Below are 26,424 nucleotides of genomic sequence, written 5' to 3'. Positions count from 1 at the left end.
TGCACCAAGACGTTAGCAGCAGATCCTTCAAGTTCTGTAGGTTGTGAGGAGTAGCTGTCATGGATTGAACTTGTTGGTCCAGCACATCCCACAGATGCTCAGTTGGATTAAGATCTGGGGAATTTGGATGCCAGGGCAACACCTTTATCTCTTCACCATGTTCCTCAACTATTCAAATGTAGTGTGGAAGGGTGCATTTCCCATGGACACGGCCATCCAAGTGATGTAAAGCTAAACAGGACTCATCAGACCAGGCGACCTTCTTCCACTGCTTCAAGGTCCAGTTCCGATGCTTGCGAGTCCATTGTAGGCTTTCGAAGGTGGACAGGGGTCAACATAGGCATTATATTGGTCTGTGGCTATGCAGCCCCATACGCAGCAGTGTGATGCACTGTGTTGTGACACATTCCTCCCATAACCATCATTAGAATTTTCTGTGACTCGTGCCACAGTAGACCTTCTGTTTGCTCAAACCTGAGGAGATAGCCTTTGTTGCCCTCATGCATTGGGCGCCCAACACCCTGTCGCCAGTTTGTGGTTTGTCCCTCCTCGGACCACTGTTGCTATATTCTCACCACTGCTGACTGGGAGCAACCCCACAAGCTTTGTCGTTTTAGAGATACTCTGACCCAGTCTCCATGCCATGTTGGTTACAAGAACTGATTGTTTGCTTAACATCTAATCTACCCAGACCTTAATATGTGGCCTTATTAGGAGATGATCAACGATATTTGCTTCACCTGTGACTCGTCATAATGATTTTGCTCATCATTGTATAAAACTGTAATAAAACTGTATTTCACATTATTACTGTTTTTAATGTATTTGACCAAATAAATGCAGCCTTGGTGAACATGAGAGACTTTTGTAAAATCTTAACAACCCTTTTCTTTTGTATGGTGTATAGACTAAATAATAAAAATATGTGAAATTTTGCAGTCACTATATTCAGTTTACGTATAAAAGAACGATTAGCTTACTGCAAGAGAATGAGCACGATGAGCATGAAGACCGCCATGATGATGAAGGGCATCCCAGGAAAAGTGGGCAGGGTCAGGGGGTACAGCCCGTTAAAGATCGTAGCAGCAATAAGGATGCAGGTCGCTTCCACTGAGGCGGAGAAGGAGAACATGGCACCTGAGGACATCAAAATTCAGGTCAATGAAGACATGAAACAGACATCTAGAGAAATTCAGTTGAACCAGACTGAGTTGGCTGGTGGGAAATAAAGAGTAAAATGTGCATAAAAAATAAGAAACAGTAAAAAAATATTGTGCAGTTCTTGCACCTCAGTAATATTTAATTCCCTCTAACTTATTAAAATATTAGTTCTGTCATGACAACTCTGAGTGTTTGGCATTGTAATGGGTATTACAATGTTGATATGTTTGGTCTTGGCAGAATAGATCTGCTGCAGAGCAAGTACGTGAATTGCTATGGATAATACATACACAACACACTGCTGTGAGCAAAGACCCATGGCAGATCTATACAGGTGGAGCTGGGGAAGGTGGAGAGTTTCTGAAAGTGTGCTGCAACTGCTACAGCAAACACTGACCAACTATTTGAAGGTTGAGCAGCGAGCTCATTGGCTAATGATACAGCAGGAACCAATCAGCTGTACCTTATAGATAACGATGAGATTGCAAGCAGGTTGAGTTAAAGGACCTATTAGCCTGCGCCATCTAGAGTTTCATTATAGAACTTTATATTTCATCAAAATAATAATATAAAAAAACTAATACTAACAAAATACTAATAGTTGTAATAGTCTTGATGTCGCAGTAAGTTTAAAGTTTATGAGTAGTCATGAATTTGAGCACAGATAAATCATAATGAATTTATAATGAATATATTATACATGCAATATATGCAATATTCCATAAAAAAAACAAAACAAGAATGGTCAATCTTGATTTCATGGTGACTAATGATTGGTCAAAAAAAAAAAATTACATAAAGGTGCGGTTTTGTTGTTGTTTATCCCAATGTAGTTCAGCTTAGAAAAGATATGAGAATTTACATAAGTGCAGTAGTCATTTGTACTCATTATTTTGGTTAATGGAACACATTCTTTATAGTAAAATTCAGACCAAACACCTGTTGTGCATATTTAATATTTATACAATTGACAGACGCTTTTAACAAAATCAACTTACAGTATAGTGCATTCAAGTTGTACATTTTATCAATAAATGGGGTCCCTAATAAAATCCAATTGGACAATAGAAAATAATAATTAGCCTTTAATGCATGAGGTGGGAAATGGATGGATGGGTGGATGGATGGGTGGATGGATGGGTGGGTGGATGGATGGGTGGGTGGGTGGATGGATGGGTGGATGGGTGGATGGATGGATGGATGGATGGATGGATGGATGGATGGATGGGTGGATGGATGGATGGATGGATGGATGGATGGATGGATGGATGGATGGGTGGATGGGTGGATGGATGGGTGGATGGATGGATGGATGGGTGAATGAGTGGATGGATGGATGGATGGATGGATGGATGGATGGATGGATGGATGGATGGATGGATGGATGGATGGATGGATGGATGGATGGATGGATGGATGGGTGGGTGGGTGGATGGATGGATGAATGGACGGACGGACGGATGGATTATAATATTAGTGGAGCCCAAGAATTATCCCTACATTGAAACCCCTACATTTTTTTTATTTAGTCAGTCTGTGACCCGCAACTACTAACTGATGAAGATATCTGAACCATTGTGGATAAAACCAGTATACCGATTCATGAATATGCCATGGATGCACTTGAAATTCCGAACCCATGATTTTATCTGAATGAAAGAATAATGGCCGTGGAAACTGAGGTCTGTGCAGTAGATTGTTGCCATGAATAATGGTTTGATCCACTTTGATAAAATATCTCCCTGAGCTACGCTGAACTTCGTGACTGCTCTGACTAACTGGAGCAGAATGAGACGGGGAGCATCGGGGCAGCCCGTAAGTGCCTGGAACATGCAATACTTATTGATCTTTGCCGGAGCTAGAAGTCGTGTGAGAGCCCCTGAATGACTGGTAACTGCAATAGATTCAGTGACACATGCAATTTAAGACACAAGCAGAGGAAATGGCTGTCAAAGTGGAAAGAGGCAACAGTGCATTTATGGATGGCATGGCCTGTCATCACTATATCCTTTCACAGTTGTATCACTCTTGCATCAACAGGAAAATAAATAAAAGTAATGGGAAGAAAGATGTTTGTGTCCACAAACTAAATGGATATTTCCTTTCGGTTTGGCTTACGTGAGTGGAAACAAGCCAGGCTGGATATGAATATGAAAGTCTATTCGAGATGTTTTTTTGTTGTTGCTCTGTTCCCCTTGCATTGTTTTCCACTTAAACGAGTTTGATAATTCTGATTTTTGAGAAAGCCGGTGTTCAGCTTCCCAGTTAATTATGCATACTGCGATGCCTCTCATTAAGGATTTGTGAAAGGACAATGGAGATTAAATCTTGGGCTTTTAGCTACGTTATCAGGCAGAAACAAATGTCAAAGAAAGTAAAGATTTTGAAGAAAAGCTTGACTCAAATCTATTTGTCATAGTGAAGGTCAAAACACTTTCCTGAGGGTTTTTCAGCTCATTTGTGGGCTTGTAGATCAAACAGGGAGAAGAAAGCAATGATGTCATGTACACATATTATGCAATGGATCACACCCTCACAGAAAACACTGTAATGGTATTAGATGATAGGTGATACCATGGTACTGAATGATTACTTGATTCATGGTGTTTCCTCTAAGATTGATAACAATTCTTATCTATCCAGAAACTATGATTTTACTGTGTTATGTTTTTTTTTTTTTTACTTTTTATCACCATAGTTTTACTACAAATACCATAGTTAAGCTAGGGTTACTGTAAAACAACTGTAAATATGTGGTCTTACTACAAATACCACTGGTTAATTTCCAAAAGGACTATCCAAAAAAACACACACAAAAAAAAAACACGATTTTACCATGGTATTTATAAAAACAAAAAAACGAACAAAAAAAACGAACAAAAAAAAAACGTGATTTGACCATGCTATCATGTCTAAAAATACGTGCTGTGTCCACAAACCTAAATCGGAAAAACAAAAAGTTTTCTTAAGCCCTATGTTTAGTAAATTTTTCTTTAAATGATTACAACCAATTAGAAAGGTCGAGAAAGTACCAAAGAACAGTCCAGTAAGCTGTGGGAGTCATTATCAAGCACCATTTAAAGGCGGGATGTCCTGTTCTGACACATGGTCACAGGAGCATATGTGTGAGAAAAAGGCAAGATTATTTGCTTTAGTAATCTTATTTAAAATGACATGAACTGTACATAAAAAATATAGGTGTGTGTATGAAGGTGTAGAGAAGCCTTTTGTCAGGTTTTATGAAGATTTTTTTATTTTGTATGTTCAGAAATTCAGTTTTCCTTTTTGTTGCCTCAGGGCAACGTTGTGCAATAATGGATACTTTTTGAGGAGGTTTTTGACAGTACCTCACATTGGCCATAATGTATTATAAGAAGGGAAGATGCAGCATTCCTGGGTGTGCAGGAACACCCAAAGTGATGTGCAAAAATTGTAACATACACCTCTATTTCACAGTAGAGAATAAGTGCTTTTTGAAGTTTCGTACGCAGTGAAATCTTATTACATGAAGTACATTATATGGCATAGCACACTACATGATACAGACCTATGCATGTATCAAATTCAATATATCAGTGTCTTTCAAGTGTTTTTCCCTTTTTACTTAATGATTTCTTGACATTTTTTTTTTTAAAAATGTGATTTTGATGATAATTTTCTCTATGATTCTGTACCATTGTTGCACAACGTTGCCCTGAGGCAACGGAAAAATATTTTAGGAGGGTCAAAAACATTTTTATCAATAAAATGTTCCCAAATTAACAAAAAACTGATTTTTTTCCATGTGCCATCAACATGTGTGCAGTAGAGGGTTAATGCTTCTATGGTATCTCCTTATTTTACTATGGTAAAATTATCCATGGTGCTTCTATAGTAAACCTGTAGTAACCATGTTTTGGGCAGATTTATTATTTTTTTATTACAAAAGTTTGGCTGCAAATATCATAGTTAAAATATGGTTACTGTAGTAAATTTGAGGTCTTACTACAAACATCATAAGTTTATTTCTGTAAGGACCATCCAAAACCATGTGTTTACCATGGTTTTATCCCCAAAAAAAACAAAAAAACAACAACAACATAATTTTACCATCCTACCAAGTCAAAATTGTACTATCAAGGTATCTATCTAAAAATCATGTGGTTATTGTGGTCTTACAACCAACAGCATACATTAATTTCCAAAAGGACTACTGATAAACCATTATTTTACCATGGTATCGATCTAAAAATCAGGAATTTAACATCCTACCATGTCAAAAAAATCAAACGTGTAGCACCTTCTTGGTTGTGGTGCGTCTCTCTCTTTTTCATTAGACCTCTTTCTTAGCATGATACTTGTGTGTGTGTGAACGTGAATTTTTAACACAGTACCTTGTTCATCGGGTCCCACGATAGCAGAAGACAAAGAACGAATCACTGCTTGGCTGATACCAGCTGGAGCACCGACTATAGCAACTGCGAAACAGGACAAATAGAAAACTGTTGAGATTAATAGTAAACAATAATAATTACTACAAATACCTACATATATAAAACATAGCTTACACAACAAAACATTACATAAGTTACACACAAGCCACAAATAACTAATCTGGTGATACTAGAGGAATGCTAACCAGTTCTGAAGTGTAAGTGAATCTAAATGGAATATTCAATAATTCATGAGCTTAATCTATATGCATGAAATTCCGAGAGGTAATTGTGATTACAGAGCATGGGCTTTTCCTAATAGCTCTGAATGTAAAGTCACTCGCTCGTCTCTGCAGCCTGATCACGCATGATCAAGAAAAGCAGATCCTCAAGAGAACAAAAGATTCTCTGCATTTGCGTTGACGTGTATTCGGTGGGGTGTATCTGTGCACACGTCTGTGTGTGTGTGTGTGTGCCACACATGTGCTGTACTATAGCAGAATGGAGGTTATGACTCCTGTGTGCCGCCACTGTGCCCCTCATTATCACAGCCAACAGAAAAGACCAGCATGCAAATTTCACCCTCCCTGCCGCTGATTATTCATCAGAGCCGCCACTCTTCTCCCTTAAAATGGCTTTAGTCCACCACTTCGATTAGAATAACAATTTCCACTACCATTTATTTCATTAACGGTATTAACGCAGATCTGGCTGTCTCTCCCTGAGAGTGGCCGTCTATGAAGGCTGGCACAATGTTATCATTACTTACCACTCTGAAAAGTCTTCTTTGGAGGTGTAACCCCCCTGGAACAAGGCAGTGAGTTCAGACAGCAGTGAGGATGTGAACCATAAAAAGTCGGGTAGACTTTTTTTTTTTTTTTTTTCTTTTTTCCCAAAGAGCATTTACCCATTTGACTGTCTTGTTAAAACAGTCAGCTCAAGTGAAGACTGTCAGGCCTCGAGTGGAAATGTTTGCTTTGTGCATGTCACATACTGACAAAAGAAATCTACATTGTTTTAGGGAAGAGAGATGTGCTTTGATATGCCCGCTGACATATTTGAAATAGGGTCAGTTGTGCTGTTTATAACCATCTTGAAGTTTCCGAGAGTAAAACCTTACTGTGTAAAAATGATAAATCACATATCACTACCACAACATCATTACCAAATAAATGAGAAAAAAAAAAAAAAAAAAAAAATATATATATATATATATATATATATATATATATATATATATATATATATATATATATATATATATATATATATATATATAAAAAAAAAATATATATATATATATATATATATATATATATATATTTTTTTTTTTTTTTTTCCCTCATTTATTTGGTAATGATGTTGTGGTAGTGATATGTGATTTATCATTTTTACACAGTATATATATATATATATATATATATATATATATATATATATATATATATATATATATATATATATATATATATATATATTTGTAACATTATCAATCTCTTCACTATGACTTTTGATCAGTTTAATGCATCCTTTCTGAATAAAAGTATTCATGTAAAAATACATTTGGATGGTAGTGTAATATATAATATTTAAAATAATTACAGTATTAAATTATATCTTATTAAATTATTTAATTATATATTATATAGTAATAAAATAAGATATTTTGCCAAATAAACTACTTTAATATTTTAAACTGGACCTATTATGCCCCTTTTACAAGATGTAATATAAGTCTCTGGTGTCCGACAATGTGTCTGTGAAGTTTCAGCTCAAAATACCCCACAGATCATTTGTTATAGCTTGTCAAATTTGTCAAAAAAAAAAAAAAAAAAAAAAATTAATAATCAAGGACCACTTTAAATCAGAAAGCAACAACATACTTATCATAGAAGATGTGTATTCAAGTCATTGTATGTATGAATTGCATTTTTAATGTCTTTTTGAATTAATTAACAGGCCTGGACAAAATAAACGAGCGTCACATCATTGACCCTACTGCAAAATTAACTTGACATAATGATTTTATGAATCATTCTTCATGCACAATAACTTTGCAAGGGGCTTCATTGTGTCATTTAAATGAGTCATATGAGTGATGGGAACTTACCAAGGAAGACCATCCATGTGTTGTTCGAGAGGGCAAGTAGGACGTAAGAGGCGATTCTGCACACAGCACTGAGTTTTGCTAAAGTCATCTCCTTAATACACCTCATCAGCACAGGAAATAGACCCAGCAGACCAAAGCCCTGCCAGAGAGCATCACAGCAGGTTAGGTTCGTGCTGGGATGAAACAAAAATGGCATCATTTGGTTGAAGCTAAGTCGATTATAGCTGAAGGACCCTATTGTATTTAAATGCCTTGAAAATGAGCAAAGAGTAAATGGAACAAAAGCTAAACAGGGATCCATTATTATCTAATCAGCTATGGGTTCATTGTTAGCTTATCTAAATTCATTTCACTTTAAGATCTATGTATAGACAATGAAAACACTATGACATGTGTGTTGTGTTGCCGTGAGAGCAGACCTTATTGTGTGAACACATGTTGGAGGTTAATATTTTGTAAATAAATTGGTAAATTATGTTTTTCACAAACAAAGCACTCGCATTGCTTTATAAAACTGAGGGTAAACCACTGAGATCACATGGAGTACTTTTATTATGTATTTTCTGCCTTTCTGGGGCTTGATAGTGTCAGTTGCGTAGCTGTCAATGGAGGGACAGAAACCTCTCAGATTTCATCAAAAATATTTTCATTTGTGTTCTGAAGATGAAAGAAAGTCTTACAGGTTTGAAGGTGAGGGTGAATTACATGAGGGTGAGTAATTAATGACAGAATTGTCATTTTTGGGTGAACTAACCCTTTAAGTGTAAAGGTATGGTCAAATTAGCATACATTTGGCAACATTTTTAGGAAAAAAGGTCCTTTGTCAATAGTGTAATGAAGTATGAAGCAAAGCTCACAAAGAAGTCACTTTCAAACCAAGCAGATCAAGTATGACCAATTTGCGAAATCTGTGTAGGCAAATATTTAACCCTCACGTGAAATTCCTGATCACATGGATTCTAGATTTCACCCATGAAAATTCGTTGAACAATAGTAAATTCCATTACACATGAAGGTGGTATTTTCATTCTTTAATATGTCTCTTTTAACTATAATGCAGGACTTTCTTAGGCTAATTTAGCTGTAAGTTTTGACTAGAGTCATTATTTTTATACCAGTGAACCGTTCCCTCTCAGAAAAAAATGTCCAGGTATACTGATAAGTGATAGACCATTTGTGGCTTAGACCAGTGTTTCTCAACCAGGGGTCCGTGGACGTAATGCCAGGGGGTCCTTTTAAAATATCTGAATATGAATATATATTTGTATATATTTCCATAAAAGAAGAAGATAATAAATGTATATTATAATTGATGGTATGAATGAGTATTGGACAAGTCAACTAATGTAGTAGTAAATTATACTTGATTGCATGTGGTCGTCACAAAGACAGTGATACTAATGAGCCAATATTATTCTGGGGTCTTTCTCTATTCTTGAGGACGGTTCTAAATATGACAGGGGTCCATTTAAAAAAAAAGGTTGAGATTCACTGGCTTAGACCATATGAGTAGTGGAAGTTAGGGTATTATATGTATGGGTAATTCCTATAATTCGGTAATATTTCAGTTCCCCAGACTTTTTAAAGTGGTGGTTCACCAAAATTAAATGTTAAAAGCTTTTCACAATACTTTGAAATGTCCATTATATATATATATATATATATATATATATATATATATATATATATATATATATATATATATATATATATATATACAGTGGGTACGGAAAGTATTCAAACCCCCTTAAATTTTTCACTCTTTGTTATATTGCAGCCATTTGCTAAAATCATTGAAGTTTATTTTTTTCCTCATTAATGTACACACAGCACCCCATATTGACAGAAAAACACAGAATTGTTGACATTTTTGCAGATTTATTAAAAGGAAAAACTGAAATATCACATGGTCCTAAGTATTCAGACCCTTTGCTCAGTATTTAGTATTCAGACCCTTTTGATCTAATACAGCCATGAGTCTTTTTGGGAAAGATGCAACAAGTTTTTCACACCTGGATTTGGGGTTCCTCTGCCATTCCTCCTTGCAGATCCTCTCCAGTTCTGTCAGGTTGGATGGTAAACGTTGGTGGACAGCCATTTTTAGGTCTCTCCAGAGATGCTCAATTGGGTTTAAGTCAGGGCTCTGGCTGGGCCATTCAAGAACAGTCACGGAGTTGTAGTGAAGCCACTCCTTCGTTATTTTAGCTGTGTGCTTAGGGTCATTGTCTTTTTGAAAGGTAAACCTTCGGCCTTGACTTTCTACAACTTTCTCCCATCTCCCGACTGCATCTCTGGAGCTCAGCCACAGTGATCTTTGGGTTCTTCTTTACCTCTCTCACCAAGGCTCTTCTCCCCCGATAGCTCAGTTTGGCCGGACGGCCAACTCTAGGAAGGGTTCTGGTCGTCCCAAACGTCTTCCATTTAGGGATTATGGAGGCCACTGTGCTCTTAGGAACCTTAAGTGCATTTAAGTCCTCTTTTGTAACCTTGGCCAGATCTGTGCCTTGCCACAATTCTGTCTCTGAGCTCTTCAGGCAGTTCCTTTGACCTCATGATTCTCATTTGCTCTGACATGCACTGTGAGCTGTAAGGTCTTATATAGACAGGTGTGTGGCTTTCCTAATCAAGTCCAATCAGTATAATCAAACACAGCTGGACTCAAATGAAGGTGTAGAACCACCTCAAGGATGATCAGAAGAAATGGACAGCACCTGAGTTAAATATATGAGTGTCACAGCAAAGGGTCTGAATACTTAGGACCATGTGATATTTCAGTTTTTCTTTTTTAATAAATCTGCAAAAATGTCAACAATTCTGTGTTTTTCTGTCAATAATTTTTGGCAATAATGTTTTTTGTTGTTGTTGTTGTTGTTTTTGAGTATTTGTTAGAGGTTTAATATGTGCCTAATGAAGTGGGATATTAAGAAAATGAATCATATGTAGTTTTTTTTTCCAAGTTTGTCCAAGTTGAAACATTACCGAATCCCAGGAATTACCTGTATTTGCGATAATGTTGCTATGCATTTGCTGAGTGATTTGTAGCACATTTCTAGTTGTTTATTAGGGTTTTCTCAATATTTGCTAGGTGGCCAAATGTGACTTGTGTAAATCGATGGATTTTTTCACCTGTATTTTATCACCAATCATATGATCTATGTGTAATTCAAAATGGTTCAAATGATGCTGATGTCAAATAATGTAATATAACAACTGCGTGATATCTGAAATGCATAAGCACGGCACTAGAATTCATGAGCACTTCTGGGGTTCAGCTTGTATTAAAACAAAGCCCATAAATATTTAGATTCTCTCAGATGCGTCTAAACATAACCAGTGCATTAATTAACCTTCAGGGTTTGTGCCTGATGAAACAGTGTCAAAAACAGTCAGGCTGTCTCACTCAGAAGGTCTGAAAGCACTTGAAAGCGAACTCACCTGCATCCACGTTTGCGTGCGAACACGCGTGAGGCGCGGCGTGACTCATTTGCCCTGCCTGCTCAAGCAAACAGTTCTGATTTAATTACCCTGCCTGGCGAGGGCCCGGTGTCAACTGACTTTGCCACTGCCTCTGATTCGCAGCAGAAAACATAATGGGAATGCATAAACATTCCACGGAAAAGGTCAACGCTCCGTGTTTTTACTTTCATCAACTCATTAGAGCCTGGAGTGTTTAATAATTCCTCACCCACTCCACGCCACCCTAATTACAAGTCAATTCCAGCCCTGTAGCCATTTATAAAAACTGCGAGTGTGGAGCCATGAGCTCACCGCAGCCAGACCTGCCAACGTTCTGATGCCTCAGATCTTTAGAAGCACAAGATCAGCTCCCCTCCGTGATGCCTTTGTATTTAAAAAAGTTCCTTTGTCTGTCTTTTCCCTGCTTTTTTTCCTCTCAATTGACTCTTTCAATTGCGGTTAATTAAAACTTTTTCTTCACATATTGGGTGGCAGTTCTCTGGCTGACATCCCCTACAGACAGAGTGTATAATAGGTTCTATCAGGATCGATGCCTTCGGCTTTCACACAAAAGGCAGCCAACCGATTGGAGCCCCAGTGGTGCACCCTGGTATAAAAGGAGAGCCAGCACCTCTCCAATCAGGATGGGTGCTTCTTAACTGGCAGGCTTTGTTTAAGTGTCACTCTGAGACACAGCATCGACCTGCTCAGAAGAAGAGTTCCCCGTGACAGGCGACAAAAACAAAGCAACCCGTTTCCCATCACTACTGCTGTACAGACAGTCTCAAACTGCAGAGCTTTTTCAGCTAATGGCATGGTGAAGGAAGAGCACAATGGTTTTTTTTTGGAAAGGGTTATCAATCGTAAAACTCATAATTCACATAGTTATAATACTGCAGTATTGTCTTATTGTTTGTTTAATAAGCTTCATTTCATGCTGTCTATGAGAAATGTACACTACAATCTAAAAAATGCTGGGTTAACAACAACCCAAGTTGGGTTGAAAATGGACAAACCTGATGACTGGGTTGTTTTAACCCAATGGTTGGGTTAAATATTTGCCCAGACGTGCTGGGTAATTTTATTTAACTCAACTATTATTTAAAAATGACTATATGTCTGGCTTAAAATGAACCCCAAATAGGTTGGAAATTAAAAATCAGACACATAATTACTAGAGGCAACAATAATAATCAAAAGGTGAACATTTATTAATAAGCAATTTAAGAAATGTTTATTGTTTAATTATTATTTATTGAACATTAATAAATGTTCATTTCCAACATATTTTGGGTTCATTTTAATCAACCAGTACAGTAATTTTTAAACAATAGTTGAGTTAAATAAAACTACCCAGCAGGTTGGGTAAACATTTAACCCAACTGCTGGGTTAAAACAACCCAATCACTGGGTTTGTCCATTTTCAACTCAATTTGGGTTGTTTTTAACCCAGTATTTTGTAGAGTGTACTGTTCAAAATGTTGGGGTCTAAGATTTGTAATGTTTTTGAAAGTCACTTATCAAGGCTGCATTCATTTGATAAAAAACTCACAGTTAAAAAGAGTAATACTGAAGTATTAGTGCTATTTAAAATACATGTTTTCTATTTGAATATATTTTAAAAAATTATTCCTGTGATATCAAAGTTGAATTTTCAGCATCACTCCATTCTTCAGAAATCATTCTCAAGAAACATTTCTTATCATTACCAAGAAAACAGAAAACAGCTGTGTTGCTTAAAGGGATAGTTCACCCAAAAATTAAAATTTTGTCATCATTTATTCAATTTGTTCCAAACCTGTATGATTTTCTTTCTTCTGTTGAACACAAAAGAAGATATTTTGAAGAATGATGGTAACCAGACAGCATCCACTGACTTCCATAGCAGGAAAAAAAGGGATAGTTCACCCAAAAATGAAAATTACCCCATGATTTACTCACCCTCAAGCCATCCTATGTGTATATGACTATCAGACAAACACAATCGGAGATATATTTAAAAATATCCTGGCTCTTCCGAGCTTTATAATGGGAGTGGAAGGAGGGTGCCAGATTTTGAAGCCCCCCAAGTCTTTTGAAGCGAAGCAATGGGTTTTTGTAAGAAAAATTGCCATACTTAAAATATAGTATTAGTAGTTATTTATAAATTCAAATAAGCTTCCGGCAAACGACCGTACGCATACTGCGCAAGTTGACTGGTGCCAAATGAGTAACTCCTGACATGATGTACACTACCGCTCAAAAGTTTGGGATCGTTAAGATTTTTAATGTTTTTAAAAAAAGTTTCGTCTGCTCACCAAGGGTGCATTTACTTAATTAAAATTACAGTAAAAACAGTAATGTTGTGAAATATTATTACAATTTAAAATGACTGTTTTCTATTTGAAAATATTTTAAAATGTAATTTATTCTTGTGTTGGCAAAGCTGAATTTTCAGCATCGTAAATCCAGTCTTCAGTGTCACATGATCCTTCAGAAATCATTCTAATATGATGATTTGCTGCTCAAGAAACATTTATTGTTTACAATTGTACAAAATATTTGTGTACAATACTTTTTTTCAGGATTCTTTGATGAATAGAAAGTTCAAAAGAACAGTGTTTATCTGAAATCTAATCTTTTGTAACATTATAAATGTCTTTACTGTCACTTTTGATTGATTTAATGCATCCTTGCTGAATAAAAGTATTCATTTCTTTCATTTCTTTTCAAAGAAATAAAAATAAAAATTCTTACTGACCCCAAACTTTTGAACGGTAGTGTATAATGCTACAGAAGCTTTGTATTTCAGATAAATGCTGTTCTTTTGAACTTTCTATTCATCAAGGAATCCTGAAAAAAAAAGTACACAACTGTTTTCAACATGATGATAATAATAACAAATAATTCTTGAGGATCAAATCATCATATTAGAATGATTTCTGAAGGATCATGTGACACTGAAGACTGGAGTAATGATGCTGAAAATTCAGCTTTGCCAACAGAGAATAAATTACTTACTCAAATAGAAAGCAGTTATTTTAAATTGTAATAATTTTTCACAATATTACTGTTTTTACTGTATTTTTAATTAAATAAATTAAGTCTTGGTGAGCAGACGAAACTTCTTTTAAAAACATTAAAAATCTTACCGATCCCAAACTTTTGAGCGGTAGTGTATGACGCAGGATTTAGGAGTATGGTAAGCTTAGACGCCTCTCAAACAAGTAGAGCTGGGCAACAAACTCAAGCTCCTCTACTCTTATATCGACATTTTGTCTTTAAAGCACAAAGCTCTATCCTTTGTGCTTCCGCATTCATCATTATGTCACGCGTCAGGTCAGAGGTCACTCTTCCACTGCAAATTGATGCGTACGGCCGTTTAGCGGAAGCTAGTTATCATAGTTAATAGTTTTAACTATGGATATTTCAATTGAATTCAATTGAATTCAAATTTATTTGTATAGCGTTTTTCACGATACATATCATTTCAAAGCAGCTTTACAGACAATGCATGTCAACGTTACAATTTAAATATATTTTACAATATTTTAGTTACAAAAACCCATAACTTGGCTTCAGAAGCTCATAATTGTTTATACCTGGCAATACTGACGTTTTTGTGAATTGTGGGATATAAATCCACAATACCCTACAATGTTGTTTTGACAGCATGTGAATGTATATGTCCTTTTGTCCCATTATATTACTGCAGCTCATATGAAGCAGAACTGAATGTCACTGAATGGAGCCGAATGGACTGATACTGATATTGGATGTGTGTTGTCTGTTGAGAGTTGTCCCTTATCTTCACCCCATCGTTTCCTCTCTGACTAAATCTCATAAATATTATTAAAGAAATATGCTCATTTGGTTATGGAAGGGGTGTGTGAGCTCAGCTGTGTGGTCTAGCAGAGAAAAGAATCAAATGAAGAGCAAGCAAAGATACACAGCTGTGTCCAGTCAATGGCCGTTGCTGTTTGAGCCTGAAGTCGAAAGATTTAGTGGCATTTCAAGGACGTCCGCTGATCTCCACTCTGAGTTAGCTGAGAGACATGAGTCATCAGAGAAAGCATTACTGCATTAAACAAGACCACTTACCAACAAGAGCATCCTCACAGAGTTAAACACCCCAAACAGGGCAGTCGTGAACTCTCTCGGCTCGTACATCAAATACAAGAGCAAGATCGACTGCTCGCCTGCAGAGACAAATGCACATTATTATTAATGTCCCATCTCTCTCTCTCTCCAACTCTTTATTGGCATGACTTTCAAAGATCAATGTTTTCAAAGCAATACAGTGTGCAATTCAATGAGATGATCGAATGTAAATTATGTGCCTATAAATATAACGACAATTAAATTAGACAAAATTAAAGATGCTAATATTTAAGACCACTAATAACTCATTTTAAGAATTTATGGAACGTGGTAGAGACATCTGCAGACATCACCACGTCTCTCTCTCTCTGGCCTGAGGAGTGACAGTCCTCAGATTGAGCGCTGTAAAGCCTCCCTGCAGTGGATCAGCAGTATTATCGTCATAAACAGCCGACTCCACCACGAGGCAGGTATTAACTGCACTGATCATTCATTACAGCCATCTCAGAGTTGGAGCACTATTTTTTTTTTTTAATGAATGTTTATACTGTTCATTATCTCTTATAAATATTTCATTTCAAACTCTGTTTACTTTAAGTTAATGTATTTTTAACGATCTTTATTGGTGAATGTATAAAATCAAGAATAAGTCACCAAGTGTTTTGATTGTTTGTTGCACTGTGTGTAATTATTTCATATATTAACATGATTTATAGTATATTTGTGTGTGTGACATTTTAATAACACTTTTAAAAATTACAAATAAAAAAATAAAAACGTAAATTACAATAAAGAAATCTATTTTTAATGGAGGTTACCAACAGATTTTCGAGTAGTGTTATTATTTGAATATATACTTGCATGAAATACAAATATGTAAATATGTAATATACATTTGGAAAGATCATTATTTGTTGTACTTGAATTAATTATTTAATTTATTAATATAATTTAGAATATACTGTATACTGATTTAAAATAAATATTAAATCAAATATAACAAATTATTTAAATGAAATGATTATTTAATTGAAATAATTATAATAATAGTTATTACTATTATTAATTATCATAAATTACAGGAACTTTTATAGTATTTTGGAGACAATTTGGTTAATTGTCATGAAAATAATGCAAAAGAAAAATGTTTTAAAAAAGTTTTCTTTGTTTCTTTTGATTTTCTTTTTTTTTTTTGTAATCTTGACATATTCTTGACAGGTTTCTTGAGATTAACCTGCATACGGGTGTGACACTGAATATATATATATGTATGTCTACGCGTTTTCTTATTTATGAGGACACAAATTTGTATAATGACATGGGTATTACACTAGTATTTATGGTGGCCCAGAAGTGCACATCACAACAAAATTAAAAAAGCAAACATAAGTTCACAACACAACAAAATCCAGCCACAACACAACGAAATAAAGCCACAACACAACAAAATCCAGCCACAACACAACGGAATAAAGCCACAACACAACGGAATAAAGCCACAACACAACGAAATAAAGCCACAACACAACGGAATAAAGCCACAACACAACGGAAATGCTCCCGACCACTAGGGGGCTCTCAGAGCTCGTTAATATTGGTATTCCTTGCCAATGTTCTATAAAGTCGACAGTCTTACAAAGATATCAATACCATGATTAGTTTTAAGTATGTAAACATTCTATATCGACATGAAATATTAATTCAAATCACTTGAGTGCACAATAGCTTCATATTTATTCCTGTGAATGATTTGACGCGCTACAGCGCATGATGAAGGGAACGTCTGACAATTCCACCAAGTGGTTAAAACGTATAATTTGTATTCATTACAATGACTTTGTTTAACATTTAAAAACAGACATGTTCAAATTCCAAAGGTTGTTACTTCCTGTTGGTAAGACTGACAAGCTTTGTAATTTGAACATGTCTGTTTTTAAATGTTAAAAGTAATTTTAATGAATACAAATTATATGTTTTAACCACTTGGTGGAATTGTCAGACGTTCCCTTCATCATTCGCAGTGGTAGCGCGTCAAATCATTCACAGGTATAAATATGAAGCTATTGTGCACTCAAGTGATTTGAATTAATATTTCATGTCGATAAACAGTGGTTATATACTGTTGAAACTAATTGTGGTATTCATATCACTGCCGACTCTATAAAACATTGGCAAGGAATACTAACAATATCGAGCTCTGAAAGCCCCCTAGTGGTCGGAAGCATTTCCGTTGTGTTGTGGCTTTATTTCGTTGTGTTGTGGCTTTATTCCGTTGTGTTGTGGCTTTATTTCGTCGTGTTGTGGCTTGTTTCCATTGTGTTGTGGCTTTATTGCGTCGTGTTGTGGCTTTATTTCGTTGTGTTGTGGCTTTATTTCGTCGTGTTGTGGCTTTATTTCGTTGTGTTGTGGCTTTATTTCGTTGTGTTGTGGCTTTATTTCGTCGTGTTGTGGCTTTATTCCGTTGTGTTGTGGCTTTATTTCGTCGTGTTGTGGCTTGTTTCCATTGTGTTGTGGCTTTATTGCGTTGTGTTGTGGCTTTATTCCGTTGTGTTGTGGCTTTATTCCGTTGTGTTGTGGCTTTATTCCGTTGTGTTTTGGCTTTATTCTGTTGTGTTGTGGCTTTATTCCGTTGTGTTTTGGCTTTATTCCGTTGTGTTGTGGCTTTATTCTGTTGTGTTTTGGCTTTATTCCGTTGTTGTGGCTTTATTTCGTCGTGTTGTGGCTTTATTCTGTTGTGTTGTGGCTTTATTTCGTCGTGTTGTGGCTTTATTCTGTTGTGTTGTGGCTTTATTCCGTTGTGTTGTGGCTTTATTTCGTCGTGTTGTGGCTTGATTCCATTGTGTTGTGGCTTTATTGCGTCGTGTTGTGGCTTTATTCCGTTGTGTTGTGGCTTTATTCTGTTGTGTTGTGGCTTTATTCCGTTGTGTTTTGGCTTTATTCCGTTGTGTTGTGGCTTTATTCAGTTGTGTTGTGGCTTTATTCAGTTGTGTTGTGGCTTTATTCCGTTGTGTTTTGGCTTTATTTCGTTGTGTTGTGGCTTTATTCAGTTGTGTTGTGGCTTTATTCAGTTGTGTTGTGGCTTTATTCCGTTGTGTCGTGGCTTTATTTCGTTGTGTTGTGGCTTTATTCCGTTGTGTTGTGGCTTTATTTCGTTGTGTTGTGGCTTTATTTTGTTCTGTCGTGGCTTTATTTCATTGTGTTGTGGCTTTATTTCGTTGTGTTGTGGCTTTATTTTGTTGTGTCGTGGCTTTATTTTGTTGTGTTGTGGCTTTATTCCGTTGTGTTGTGGCTTTATTCCGTTGTGTTGTGGCTTTATTCCGTTGTGTTGTGGCTTTATTTCGTTGTGTTGTGGCTTTATTCTGTTGTGTTGTGGCTTTATTTCGTTGTGTTGTGGCTTTATTTTGTTGTGTTGTGGCTTTATTCCGTTGTGTTGTGGCTTTATTTCGTTGTGTTGTGGCTTTATTTCGTTGTGTTGTGGCTTTATTCCGTTGTGTTGTGGCTTTATTTCGTTGTGTTGTGGCTTTATTTTGTTGTGTTGTGAACTTATGTTTGCTTTTTTAATTTCGTTGTGTTGTGGCTTTATTTCGTTGTGTTGTGGCTTTATTTCGTTGTGTTGTGGCTTTATTTCGTTGTGTTGTGGCTTTATTTCGTTGTGTTGTGGCTTTATTCCGTTGTGTTGTGGCTTTATTCTGTTGTGTTGTGGCTTTATTCCATTGTGTTGTGGCTTTATTCCGTTGTGTTGTGGCTTTATTCCATTGTGTTGTGGCTTTATTCCATTGTGTTGTGGCTTTATTTCGTTGTGTTGTGGCTTTATTTCGTTGTGTTGTGGCTTTATTCCGTTGTGTTGTGGCTTTATTTCGTTGTGTTGTGGCTTTATTTCGTTGTGTTGTGGCTTTATTCTGTTGTGTTGTGGCTTTATTCCATTGTGTTGTGGCTTTATTCCGTTGTGTTGTGGCTTTATTTCGTTGTGTTGTGGCTTTATTTCGTTGTGTTGTGGCTTTATTCCGTTGTGTTGTGGCTTTATTTCGTTGTGTTGTGGCTTTATTTCGTTGTGTTGTGGCTTTATTCTGTTGTGTTGTGGCTTTATTCCGTTGTGTTGTGGCTTTATTTCGTTGTGTTGTGGCTTTATTTCGTTGTGTTGTGGCTTTATTCTGTTGTGTTGTGGCTTTATTTCGTTGTGTTGTGGCTTTATTTCGTTGTGTTGTGGCTTTATTCTGTTGTGTTGTGTCTTTAATTCGTTGTGTTGTGGCTTTATTCTGTTGTGTTGTGGCTTTATTTCGTTGTGTTGTGGCTTTATTTCGTTGTGTTGTGGCTTTATTCTGTTGTGTTGTGGCTTTATTCTGTTGTGTTGTGGCTTTATTTCGTTGTGTTGTGGCTTTATTTTGTTGTGTTGTGAACTTATGTTTGCTTTTTTAATTTTGTTGTGTTGTGCACTACTGGGCCACCATAGGTATTACATGAAATATGAAATATGAGCACATTTCATGGGTCCTCATATTTAAAATAGCTTTAAAAAGATACTAAACAATGTTAAAAATATAAAAATGCAGAATGTTTTCTGTGATGGGTAGGATTAGGGGTAGTGTATAGAATATAGAGTTTGTGTGTGTGTGCGCACTGACCAACAGCCACCAGGTTATTTATGAAGGTGCAGAGAATGAGAAAGTGCAATTTGAGTCTCTCCTGCCCTGACCTCCTCTTGAACACTGCTTTGAAAGACAGCTTGGCGTACTTTAGGATAAACAGCCTAGACTGGTCTGTCGGAGAACACTGCTCATCTGCACCCTCTTTATGGGCAGATATACATGTATTTTTTCCCATCGAAGGGTCTCTCAGCCAAAGCACAATATAAAGTAATGTCAGAACGTGGCAGCCAATGTAGGCCCCGAACGCTGCCTGGAGCCCAAATTCCTGCTCCAAAAATCCACCTAGCAGGAAGCCCACCGTGCCGCCAACGAAGATCATGGACTCAGCCACTGCCATACGTAAAGTGCGACTGGAGCTGGAGCCCATGGTCAAGTCGGCCAGGTAGCTGAAGGAACTGAGGAAAACGGAGACATGGCCACCTGTCAGGCCTGTTAGGGCGGCAGCCATCAGGGTCCAGTAAACACTGATGTTTTCCAACAGGGCTACAGCCAAGAGCAACCCTCCACTCAGCAGGGACAACAGAGAAGGGAACGCCATTACCCACCGACGGCCAGCGCGGTCAGACCAGGAGCCCAGCATTATAGCGGGAGGGATGGAGACCAGGCTGAGGGTGGCGTTGAACAGAAGCAGGATGTAGGAGGCTGTAGTCTGAACCTCCTCGTCCCCTTTGTGGTGCTCAGGGTTACTGCAGATAGTGTCATTCTTGAGCAATTCTTGACATACCTTCAAAAGAAAAAAGTTATTCAAAATTATTCAAAATATCAATATTTATGCATCACCACACTGCATCAACAACATCTAAATGACCCTGAGCTTTTTCTTCCAAAAAAAACTAAACTTTTGTCAGCTGAACAATCGGTATGTAGCAAATAGGAATGGGTCATTGACGAATAAGGTTTTTAACAGTGTGAAAAACATAATGGAGATATAATTAATTTTGAAGTTGTATTAAGAGATTATGTGGTAACTATAATTTATTAACACTGCTTTTGTCATTTTTTACAAGATGGACAACATTTGTCACCAAAAAAGTCATTCAGTTTAACCAGAATTTCTGTTTTACCGAATAGCTAGCAAAAGGACAATTAAATATTTTATATTTAGTACAAGATTTTAAAATTTTCCATGTTTTAAAGCGGTTGTATTGAATGACCTGATGTTTCGGGACATGCGAATGAGCAAATGAAAACATTAATTTTTCAAATAGTTAAAAGAGAGTTAGTTATTTTGCTTCACAACCATGTGACTTGATCCAAAATGGTCCCTTTATATTGGTTACTCCAAATGACATCAATGAAATTCATTTTTCTGGACATTCTTTCTCATAACAAAGCAATGACTTCTACACATAATTTTAATACCATTTTGCAGTATGTTGATATATGATGTTATAAAATCATGGCAGAATAAAAAAATAAATATATTTATTACATTTTAAGATATTTTAATCACAAATGAAATGGCTGCATTGGCCTTTGGACGGTTAAACCGAATGACCTTTTGACACTTCAAAATCTTTAAAATACCTTTATATGTAGCAAAATAGAATTAAAACCTTTTGGATTCAATACTACCTTACTACCTTACATATCTTTGTTTTTTATTATTATTAAAGCCTTTAGACAAATAAATGACTCACATCATGCAAAAATTATATTTGTTGTAGATTCCACTATAGAAGTTAACCCAACTATGATGACTTCTGCTTCTGAAAACCCTCGAAATTTAGAGAATAAAAGTCTTAATAACATGTTTAGATGAGATGACAGGACAGTTGTTAAAGATAGCTCAGTATTTGTTTTAAGGTGGGCCTTAGCATTTTGTACAAAGGTCAAACGCTTGACATTTAATAGCCCTTTTTTTAGTTGGATCAAATGTCTTAAAATTGAAAGTCAGTTATTGCTTCTTAGGTCGTTTTTGAGGATTTTCCACTTCTCAAATGTTTTATTCAGTGTCAGTAATGATGCTCTAAGGCATTACGGGAATGATGCACAACCCGAGCAGTAACTCATCGCGCCGGGGGACGCCCTCAGTTATTGTAAGAACAAGCCTCGGGGAATCTTACGAACCGCAACCTCACAAATATGATGATATCAAGGAGCAAATGGCAAGAATCGAGGCCATTAAGAGTGGCGTAAATGAGTACTTTGCAATAAATGATTGGACCCTCTTTAATCTTTGAACAGTTTTCACTGCGTGGAGTTGTGCTCATTCATATGATCTATTCATCCACATTTTTCTGAGAGCTGTTATGTGTGGAGCCGCAGAGTTCATTGGAAGGGTAAGAGAATTTAAAGGAGAGAGGAAAGGAAGGACACTCGCTCAGGAAAAAAAAAAGGAAAAAAATGCAAAGTGACAAGAGCAGGAACTAAAAACAGCTGCATGTTTTGGAAAGCGTCACCCTTAAGCAGATGCATATATTCACTGCATTATTTATATTCATAGAAATGTCTTCACAAGTTCACATATTATTTTTCCTGCATTTTTCCCCCTCACTATTTTACTTTGATGCTTTTCATTTATTTTTTGGACACAAGTTATAAATATTAATTAATTATTAATATTAATGCACAAAAACTAATTTATTTCAAACAAAGAAGAAAAAATACAAAAAGGATTTTAAAAGCACAAATTCGCTCCTTTCAATATTCATTAAGAGATTATAGATAGATAGATAGATAGATAGATAGAGAGATACATAGAGAGATACATAGATAGATAGATATAGAAGTGATAAAAAAATATCATTCATTTATATGGTGGCACATTGCTGCCACATATATATTAAGGCTGCCACATTATATCATAATATATACAATTATGTCATAATAATGAGATATATGTCATTAAAACAACATTTTTTTTTCGTTAAAATGGCATATTTTCTCATAATAATGAAAAGTTGTCATTAAAACAATGTTTTTTTGTAATATTTTCCCCATAATAATGACATATTATATCATAAAAACTATATGTTTTCCCATTATAATGAGATATTATATTGTTAAAACAACAGGCCTAGTGTAACATGTGGCTTCAAATTTCCATCTGCATTATTGTCAATGGACGGTTGCCAGTTTTGAAAAGAAAATTAAAATAACTTGGTTGAACATGGTTATTAATACATGTACTTTTACTGTAAAAACTTTTAAAATGAAATAGAAAATGGGATCAAGACATGAGCCTGCACTCAAAAAAATGATTTTTGATGCTGTTCACTTTATTTAAACAATTTATTTTTGATTCAGCACCATTGTATCAGGTTTCTGGTTTAAATGTGATTGCTTCATGTTAAATTGACTTGAAATAATTACTCTTTGACTTAACTTGATGTTTTCATATTGAAATAACATGTTTCAATCAAGTAAACCCAACCAGGACTCAATCAAACAGGATTTTCACTTACCATCATGCTATGGGAAGATTTTAAGCACTATGTGACAGATTTTGAGCAGTTTTTAGGAAGATGAGAAAATGGAAAGACTTTTTAATGTTTACTGTTCTATTATGTTGGTATTTAAAAGTTTCAGTTAATTAATAGTTTTACGGTTACCATTGTGGTGAAGTGTTGCACTTGTGCTTGGGTTGAGGACCTGCTAACAAACTTTCAAATTACTTTAATAAGAAAGTAATCACTGTGGTAGTGCTCTGGGTTGCATTTCCCAAAAGCATTGTAAGACTATGTTGATTGTAGAACCATTGCCACCAATGGACTTATGATCAATTTAGGCTTCACAATGTTTTTGGTTAAGGCACTTTAGGATGAATCCAGTATCACATCTAGATTTCTAACACAGAACAACACAAAAGTTATGTAAATCACAAAATTAAACAAGAAGAATTAATTGTAAAAATCAATGTATATGAAAACAATTTATTTTTTATTTATTTATTTATTGCTTTTTATTTTTTTTATTTAAAATGAACACAATTGATTCTAGTTAATTTAACGTGGTTGATTCTATTGGATTTTACTTCTCTCAATCATGTGGAACCACTGTCCATGATTGAATTGAGTAAGTTGGACATAACTATTTTACATAGAGTAAAAATACACCTTTAATGTTAATAAAAACTAAGTTGGTTGTGTGGAAACACTGTCCATAATTGACTTGAGTTAGTTTAAAGTGTCATTTTTTTTGAGTGTATGGTAAAAAGGTTTTAATTTATTAACACTCAAAAGCTATTCTTTGAATTAATGTAATTAAATCATGGAAAGGATTTCCGCGTGATTAAATGGCTTTCTTTCAGCATTAAGCACTTTTGTTAGGCTAACTTAAATTGCATAGATTGGATCAACTTAAGTAAATGAGTTGGTCCAAAACATTGCAAATTAGTTGGGCTGAAACTATTAAATTAAGCTGTGCCCAACCATAGTAAATAAGTTGAATCAGCCTTAATAAATTAAGTTGACCCAATGTAAGTACATTAAATTGGAATAACAGAATTGCATAATGCTGAAATAAAGCAACTTAATCATGTGGAAATCCTTTCCATGATTTTTTTATGTTCGTTCAAAGAGTTTCTTTTTTGAGTGTGGCTGGATTTGTTTTTAATCATCTTTTAGCCTTCGCTTGTTTATATCTAATGCATGACAAATTAATTTTGAAAATACATTTTCAAATACAAATACCTCTTGTAGTCGCTCGATTATTTTAAGTTGTAATTACATTTAATTATTTAAAAAATAGAAAAAGCTATTTAAAAAAGATTCAGTTGTTGCATGTCACATCGCTGGAAAAAATGTAAATTTCCCACATACATAGCACAAGGTTAAAATCAAGATACTGAATTTTTTTCAAGCATACTCAATGTTTAAAGGGATAGTTCACCCAAAAATTAATCTTTTCTCATTTACTCACCCTCATGTCGTTCCACACCTGTATGAGTTTCTTTCTTCTGTTGAACACGAAAGAAGATATTTTGAAGAATGATGGTAACCAGACAGTTGACGGCAGCCATTGACTTGCCGTCAACTGTTTGATCACCAACATTCTTCCAAATATCTTCTTTCGTGTTCAACAGAAGAAAGAAACTCATACAGGTTTCTTGAGGGTGAGTAAATGATGACAGAATTTTCTTTTCTGGGTGAACTGTCCCTTTAAGTTCAGCAACAGAATACAGACTAATGACTGTCAGCGATTGTTTAATCTTGTCCATGAGTGATCGCAGCGCCTGTTATTTTGCTCTGGGACTGTCATGGCCGGTTCGGCTTGATTAATGCCTGCTGCAGTTTTGGGTTTTGAGTACATCTCGAGCTCCACTGCTATTCTCCAAGCGCTCCGTGGTTCTGCTTCGGGCATTTCCGTTTTGTGTACTAGAACTGGACCCTGCTGACCTGTTTTTCAGTTCAAAGAACAAAACACTGACTCACCGGACTGACTTGATTAATGTCTCTCCCTTTCACTCTCTCTCTCTTTACTTCTCTTGCTTTAAATCACAGAAGTAGCTGCTCTCTTACCTTTGTGATAATCATCTGTTGATATGCAGGTGTTACGATGAACGTGCTGGTCATGTAGAAGAAAATCACCGGCTCCACTGTAACAACTCTCCTTAGTTTCTCCTTCCATGCTGACATATTCAGCTTTGCAGTGACAGATGTAGGAGCGAGGAAGGAAGGAAACAGTCTCTTAACATTAAAGCCGTGTTAGGTAGAGTAAACCCATGTAAATCGTTGATACTGTCCAAACGGAGTAGTGGAAAAGGGAAGAGTTTTCTTGTTTTAACACTTTGTAAGGTTAGTCACATGCATGTCAGCTGGAACAGGAAACTGTCTCTCTCAACATTTTCTTATCAGGAATTGTTCTACTTAGTGGTTGTAAAAGTGCTTGGCCTTTATTTGCCCTATGAACACATCCCCCACAGATTCACACTTCCCCAGCGAAAACAAAGAGATGTGAGAATACTGTTCTCCTTTCGCAGTGTGTGTTTTCAGAATGTTAAACTTGCGAAGTGAAATTTCCTTTGAACGCCGCTGCCGTTTCCCGATATAGCAGCAAATATTGATGTGCAACAACGACCAGTTTCATTTTCAGTACTTCATCTACAAGCTGTCAAAGGTCAAGAGTGTACACTCTAAAAAATGCTGGGTTAAAAACAACCCTAGTTGGCTTGAAAATGGACAAACCCAGCGGTTGGGTTACATGTTTGCTGGGTAGTTTTATTTAACTTAACTATTGTTTAACAATTACTGTACTGCTTGCTTAAAATGAACCCAAATTAATTTTATTGAATAAGAATTAAACAATAAACATTAATTAAATTGCTTATTAATAAATGTTCACCTTTTGATTATTATTGTTGCCTCTAGTAATTATGTGTCTGATTTTTAATTTCCAACCTATTTGGGTTCATTTTAAGCCAGTCATATAGTCATTTTTAAACAATAGTTGAGTTAAATAAAACTGCTGAGCACGTTGGGCGAACATTTAACCCAACCGCTTGCATTTCCAACCCAACTTGGGTTGTTTTAAAGGGTTAGTTCACCCAAATATGAAAATTCTGTCATTAATTACTCACCCTCATGCCGTTCCACACCTGTAAGACCTTTGTTCATCT

General features: G+C 35.9%; 1 protein-coding gene across 1 annotated transcript in view; it reads right to left on the bottom strand.

Moving 5' to 3' along the window:
• Positions 1–25,839, bottom strand: part of zgc:174356 (uncharacterized protein LOC100137120 homolog) — a 47,235-nt gene extending 21,396 nt beyond the window's left edge. The window contains exons 1-6 of the mRNA XM_048192340.1: positions 25,328–25,839; positions 19,842–20,589; positions 15,220–15,317; positions 7,684–7,822; positions 5,535–5,618; positions 981–1,137 (exon numbers count right to left, since the gene is read on the bottom strand). Coding sequence (XP_048048297.1) covers positions 981–1,137; positions 5,535–5,618; positions 7,684–7,822; positions 15,220–15,317; positions 19,842–20,589; positions 25,328–25,444 — 1,343 coding nt within the window. The 5' untranslated portion in view covers positions 25,445–25,839. The remainder of the gene's footprint in view (positions 1–980; positions 1,138–5,534; positions 5,619–7,683; positions 7,823–15,219; positions 15,318–19,841; positions 20,590–25,327) is intronic.
• Positions 25,840–26,424: the final 585 nt, after the last annotated feature.

The sequence above is a fragment of the Megalobrama amblycephala genome, linkage group LG5 (genome assembly GCF_018812025.1).
Source record: "Megalobrama amblycephala isolate DHTTF-2021 linkage group LG5, ASM1881202v1, whole genome shotgun sequence".
Classification (NCBI taxonomy): Eukaryota; Metazoa; Chordata; class Actinopteri; order Cypriniformes; family Xenocyprididae; genus Megalobrama; species Megalobrama amblycephala.
Note: the sequence above shows the minus strand (reverse complement) of the source record. Positions and strands in the feature narration are given on the sequence as shown.